The following is a 7151-nucleotide window of genomic DNA, read 5'->3' on the forward strand; positions in this document are numbered from 1 at the left end:
CTTTAAATCCGTTACTGCTCAAATTGGCGACATGACTGAGAATAGAGACATTCCTGACACAGGCCTATTCATCGGCCTAAACAATTTGTCCTAAAGACTGAATGTTAATTTGTGCGCCATCAGCACTAGCATCATGTGGCAACATCTCTTATATAAATCTGAGAAACAAAATTGTAGGGAAAAATCCTTAGCCCCTCCAAAAACTGGGGAATAATAGGCAAGGCATACCCTACATAAGGCATAAACTACGAGAGACTTTTATTTAGCCTCAAGTTAGTGTGCATGATAAAATATAAAAAAAAGTAGTGCCCAGGTGTGGGAATGAAAATCACTTTTTCTAGCCACTTTTTCCTAGTTCACCTTATGGCCTAATTGGATGGAGACAGCAAATATCACAAACTTTTTTTTTTAAATGCACTTTCACGTTGCCAATAACAATAATGTGCAAAAAGTGGATGGAAACTTGGCAAGTGATAACAAGAACTTAATATCCATTCTCTTCTCTCTTTCGGAAAATATGCTTCTTGTGTGTTTACTCTGGTTTTCAAAACAGCTTTCTGTGCTATAGCATTACCTGTCTCACCCTTTGGTGCAACAGCAGTGTCTCCGGGCATGTGATCTAAAGCTCAAATCTAATTGGATGGCCCATTTCATTGAAGAGCGACAGAAAATAAATAAATCAACACACTGGAACAAAAAAAAAAGTGTCACTTTGTCACGCCACGAATGATCGTGCCCGGTGTGAATAGCTCCATAGGGATCTATTGTTTAGATTCAAGAGCGTCATCTCGTCAAACATTCGCGTCGCTTAATCGCACTCCGTGTGAAAAGCCCTTAAAGTGTACATTCATGTGAAACAATTGGTACACCCCATGGAAATTGTTGGCTTTTTTAAACATATTTGGACAAGCAAACATTTGATTATGTTTAAAACAGTGCCTACTTATAGAGTTGATATACTTGGACAAAACCACAAGGGAAAATAGCTTTTTCTACCATTTATTCAAAAGAAATATCAATAGATGTGATATTCTTCTGTGGAAAAAGTAAGTATATCCTTTGCCTTAAGCTAGTATTGCCCCTTTTAGCAGAAATAACTTCTTGTAGGCATTATGCATAATTGTCGTCCGGTGTCTGTCAACGGGTTGCTGGAATTTTTGACCACTCTTCCATGCAATATTCTTACAGTTGCAAGATGTTTGAGGGTTTTCTTGCATGTACTGTTATTATCTTCAAGCATTCTTTGATATGATGTGGAATTCATAGTTGAATCAATGAATACAAGCTATCCAGTCCCTGAGGCAGCAAAGCAACCCCAAACCATAACATTTCCACCACAATGCTTCACAGTTGGTCTGAAGTGCTGCTTCTGAAAAGCTGTCCACTGTATCTTTGATTCGTCTGTCCAGAGCACATTATTCCAAAGGCCTGGTCTTTGCCTGTATGCTCATTGGCAAATTGTAGTCTTGCTCTAATGTTCTTTGTAGACAGCAAATGCTTTTTCCTGGCACGCCTCTCATGCAGGTCAAATTTCTGATTGTAGAAGCATGCACTTTGACACCAACAGTTGCAAGACTTAGTAGCAGATCCTGTGATGAAATTTTTGGGTTCTTGGAGACCTCTTTTTGCAGACTGTCTGCTCTTAGGCTGAATTTGATGGGATGGCCAGTCCTGGACAAATTGGCAGTCATTTGAAATCTGTGTCACTTGCAAAAGATTTTCCTTACAGTGGAATGATGAATTTCAAATAATTTGGAGATCTTTTTATATCCCTTGCCAGACCCATAGGCATCCACAGCTTTTTGTAATGGCTTTACAGAACTTTCACTTTCTTTTTTTTCTTTTTCACAAGACTTTACATCTTGGCATGATGACACCATATACCTCAATAGCAAAGGGAATACCAGACACTAGATGTGAGAGTTTTATGTAAGACAGGTTCCACCTGCATTCCCTAAGTAGGTTCTAATCACTGGCAGCCAATCTTGAACACCTAATTAAAATTGAATGGATTTGAAGGTGTGATAAATGTAGGGGTGTACTTACTTTTTCTATATGACTGATCTGTTTTTGCTTTTTTTTTAATTGTGAAAATTACTACTATTTTTATTTTATGTGTCATTTGATAGAGTGTAACAACTTTATTAATAGACATTGCATCTGAGACACAAGAAAATCCATCTAGGTGGAATGGATGAGAGGCAGACTCTTTGGATGAGTGATTTTCAGGATTTTCTTCAGTTTGTTCCTGGCTTTAGACTTGGTTGTGGCCACAACTGAAAAACAGACTCACATAAATGTTTTGAATGAAGAAATCTTCAGTCTTTACTGAAAGGTGATGGCATTCTTTAAAACAGTGACACAAAAAGAGTCCAGGTAAGTTTTCTCATGTTGCAACTTTAAGCTGCTGTCTGATGACAGTTCAAGTAGCTGAGTTTCCAGCTCTGCTGGCAGAGCAATGTCATTAGCAGCATGGTCAACAGAAATGGGTTCCAAACTCCACAGATTAACATGTGATCCTCTGGGAAATATTCCACGATGGTGATAGGAGGCTACATTTGTGACATTTACATGTGGAGAGTTATCCAAAATTTCCATTCCATCCTTCTTAACCCACCTGATCCACAGAACCAGTTTTCTTTCTTCAATTATCAGAAACCAAGAAGTAGTCACCTGTTTCAGTTGATTTTACCATGGTCAGGCATAGATTTTAGAGTTTTGAGTCATGACTGACTGAACTACCATTTGCTAGCTACACTATGTGGCCAAAGGTTTATGGACACCTAACCATCACACTCATTTGTTCTTTTTGAAAATCCCATTCCAGATTTAGTCCCTACTTTGCTGTTATGGTAATATTCACTCTTCTGGGAAGTCTTTCCACTAGATTTTTTCATCATGGCTGTGGGGATATTCTTATTCAGCCACAAGAGCATTAGTGAGGTCTGGAGTGCAGTCAGTGTTTCAGTTCATCCCAAAGGTTGGGGTTGAGGTCAAGGTTCTGTGTAGACCACTCGATTTCTTCCTCTCCTATCTTGTCAAACCATGTCTTCATGTCTTCATTGATCTCAGTTTGTGCACAGAGGCATTGTCATGCTGGATGATTGGGCTCTTTAGTTTCACTGAAGGGAAATTGTAATGCTACAGCATACAGACATTCTGGGCAGTTGTGTGCTTCCAGCTTTGCGGCAATAGTTTTGGGAAGGCCCACATATTGGTGTGATGTTCAGGTGTCCATATGGTGACATTAATGTAAACACAATTACAGTGCATATAGTTGAAATGTCAGGTTTCTGTGATGTGAAAAAACAAACCAAGATAAATCATGCCTATTTTAACCTATTAATTAGTGTGAAAAAATAAAAGATTTACAATAACCTGGTCGCACAAGTGTGTACACCCCTAAACTTATACTTAGTTGAAGCACCTTCAGATTTTATCACAACATTCAATCTTTTTGGGTAAGAGTCAATCAGTTTGACATATGTTTACTTAGCAAAACCTTGAATGGCAAAACCATTCTTCATTGCAAAAGCTTTCTAATTGTCAAATTGGCTGGACATCTTCTGTGCACAGCCGTCTTCAGCTCACCCCTCATTATAAAACCTTGAACATCTATTGGTGAAGCCATTCCTTTTTTGATCTGGAGGTCATGTTATACTGAAAGGTGACGTTCCTCTTCATCTTAAGTGCACCAAAACTGACTAACATTTGTAGCTGTTCAACTGGAACTGGGCTTTAATCAGGGTGGAGGTAATAATGAAGAAAAACAGCCCCAAAGTATGATGATGCCTCCACCATGCTTCCAGGTGGGGATGGTGTGCCTTTCGTGATGTGCTGTTTTTTGTGCTAAACATATCTTTTGGCATTATGACCAAAGTTCAACTTTGGTCTCATCAGATCACGAAACATTATTCCACATGGTTTTGGGAAATTGGGTGTATTTATTTATTTATTTATTTAACGTTTAAAAAAAAAAAAATTTTTTAAATTTTTTTATTGCCACCCATAGCCCAGAGATATGAAGAATTCAGGGGATAGTTGTCACATGTAGAGAGCAACCAGTACTTGCCAGAAATTGTAGCAATTCTTTTAATGTTGCTGTAGGCCTCATGGCAGCCTTCATGACCTTTTTTCTACTGATCATCTCATCAGTTTTGGAAGGAAGCCTTGTTCTTAGTAATGTCACTGTCTGTACAGTGATTATTGTCTTTACAGTGTTCCATGGTCTATCCGAGGGCTTGGAATTTTTTTGTAACCCTCTCCTGAGTTGATATTTTTCAGCAATGATATCCCATACCTGTTTTGTAAGCTCTTTGCAGCCCATGGCTTCTCCAGTTGGATGTCACCAAGATGTTAGGAAAATCCTATAGGAACAGCTGTACTAGGTTTGGGGTTAATCAGTCACTTTAATTTATTCTAGCAGAACAAGCTCCAGAACAGCCAGGACTGTGTTGAAATGTGTGCACATTCATGGCTTGACTGTCATGTCCAAATCTGTCAAGCACCTTATCAACCACATCCTTTTATTTATCGTCAAGCAACTCCTATAAAACACATTTATGATATGGTAAAATATTGGGGAAGATATCAAGGTCAAATGAACTTGTTTGGCTTTGTCTCCATTCACTAACATGGAAATACACAGGGTTAAAAAATTGTAAAGCAGCCAGCCACTAGAGGGCCTCAGACATTTTGAGGGTGCAAAATACACTATATGACCAAAGGTTTGTGGACTCCTGACCATCACACTCATATGTGGTCCTTCCCCAAACTGCTGCCACAAAGCTGGAAGCACATAATTGTAATTGTGTGTATATATACACAATTGTATTTGCACACTGTAGCTTTACAATTTCCTTCACTGGAACTAAGGGGCCTACATGTTCCAGCATGACAATGCCCCTGTGTATAAACTGAGGTCCATGAAGACATGGCTTGCCAATGTTTGAAAGGAAGAACTTGAGTGTCCTGCACAAAGCCCTGACCTCAACCCCAGTGAACACCTTTGGGATGTTAGGATGAATTGGGATGTTGGGATGAATTAAATGCAGACTGTGCACCAGACCTTCTCACCCAACATCAGTGCCTGACCTCACTAAAGCTTATGTGGAAAAAATACACTGGGGGGTGGGGTCAAAACTTGCATTACTTTATTTCTTTTTATTTTATCATTTTCACCTGCTCTCATTCTACTGGTCCCCACAGCAGATTCTCTCCAAATAGCACCCTGCAGCATGAAGTATACACTTTATGGCCAGAAGTTTGTGAACACCTGACCTTCACACCCTTATGTGCTTTTTATTTTTATTTTATTTTATTTAAACATCCCATTCCAGATTTAGGCCCCCTTTGCTCTTATAACAGCCTCCATTCTCCTGGGAAGGCTTTCCACTAGATTTTGGAGCATGGATGTGGGGATTTGCTATTTGTAGAGAATTCGCTGTGGTGAACCAGAACAGGAGCAGGTGAAAGTGATAAAATAAAAAGAAATAAACTAATGCAAGTTTGGACCCCACCCCATAAAGTGTATTTGTTCCAAGTCTGCAGAAAGGGTGGAGACTTGCAGAAATTGAATGTGGACATAAGCGATGATCTTAAATTGCATGTCCTCATTTCCTTTCCTTGCTTCTCTTCCTTGCTTCATAGCTCCTACCTCTTCTCCACTTCATGTATTTATGATTTGTCCCTTCCTTGCTAGTAAGAAGTGTTTTGTGATTTTAGCCTTGCTTCTACTTTTCCTTCTATTTGTTCTCTAAAAATATATTAAGTGAACATCTGTGCTTGTCATTTGAGTGCTGGGGATTGCAGATGGACTCTCCACACCATTTTACTTTTATGACATAGCACCAGAAACTAAACCAAATCACAACAATTCTTCAGTTTGCAAGTGATACTTATTGAAATTTCTATTCTGTAACTTCAATTGGAAAGCATTTTTAACATTTAAAATCTGACCATAAATTAGTCATGTTGGCTTTACTATATAGTCATGTACACAATAAAACAGTCAGGCTTCATTTTAGCTTCATAACACGAAACTTGTATTTGCTCATTAAAGTAAAAACACATAAATGGAGAATAAAAAGAATGACTGCAATTTTAAGGGTTTTTTTTGTGGATGTACTATTTGGTGGTTGGCCCATTATTAAATGCTGTCTAAAAGTCTTCATTACTTATCCACTATTGTGGAAGCTACAGTACCATCAGACAATTCACTCTAAAATTCAGCAAGGAAGATCAGAAATACAACAAACACAGCGGTGTATGTCAATTTCTGCAGTCTTTTAAACGTTTTCTATTTTGACAATAGTCAGTTGGGCATCATGCACAGAAATAGGTTCAGTAGAAGACTGGCTTGAAGACCTGCAGGCTTGAAAGGATCTATCTGTGCTTGTGGAGGCCATTTCCGCTGACTTGCTGTCCATCCCTGCATAAGTGTCTGTCTGAGGCTGTGTGTAGCTGACTATCTCGGGTGTGAATGTTTGTGTGTGTGACTGTGTAAATGGTGGTGACTGTGTCTGATTAAATGAAAGAGAGTCAGACGTTTGAAAGCCATTTATAGCAGTAGAGCTGAGGCTGTCCAGAGAAAATGGCTCAATGTTATCAAGAGTGGATCCATCAATTTCGTTGTACCTGGATTGAGCTTGACTGCACAAACTGCTGCCGCCTTGGCTGGGGGTGAAGGTGCTCTGGCTATAGGAGGCTGAGGACAATGGGCATGAGGGCATTGTGGGAGCTGTACTGTGCTGAAAGGCACAGAGGCCCTGTTTAGATGCTAGTTTCTGCAAGGTGCTGAGGATTTGCTTTTGGACCTGTGTCTGTTGGCTCTGCTCCCTCTCCAGCCGGCCCTGCTGCTCTACCATCATCCTGAGAGCCAAGCCAAGGCTGCGCACTTCAGAAGCCAGAGACTTGACCTGTTCCTGCAGTGCACTTAGTGTTCCAGTGTCCACATTGCTCTGCTGGCTTGTAGGGGACTGGTGCTGACTGGTTGGAGCCTGGGCCCTTACAGACAAACTGACATTCTGTGGCCCAGTACCTGACTGGCCTGGCACAGGAATCCGAATGCCAACACGGGGTGACTGTTCTGCCGAGCGGGTAGGCATATTTGCCCGCTGCTGAAATCCTTGTCGGATAAGGTTGGTCCCTGG

The 7151-nt window shown here is 40.1% G+C and overlaps 1 protein-coding gene across 2 annotated transcripts in view; it reads right to left on the reverse strand.

Moving 5' to 3' along the window:
• Positions 1-6020: 6020 nt before the first annotated feature.
• LOC108276743 (uncharacterized) overlaps positions 6021-7151 on the reverse strand; it is a 5308-nt gene continuing 4177 nt past the window's right edge. For both annotated transcript variants that reach the window (XM_017488646.3, XM_017488654.3), the window contains exon 4: positions 6021-7151. This exon is cut by the window's right edge and continues 12 nt beyond it. In XM_017488646.3, the coding sequence (XP_017344135.1) occupies positions 6288-7151 (864 nt within the window). In that variant the 3' untranslated portion in view covers positions 6021-6287.

Source organism: Ictalurus punctatus, chromosome 2 (assembly GCF_001660625.3).
Source record: "Ictalurus punctatus breed USDA103 chromosome 2, Coco_2.0, whole genome shotgun sequence".
NCBI lineage: Eukaryota > Metazoa > Chordata > Actinopteri > Siluriformes > Ictaluridae > Ictalurus > Ictalurus punctatus.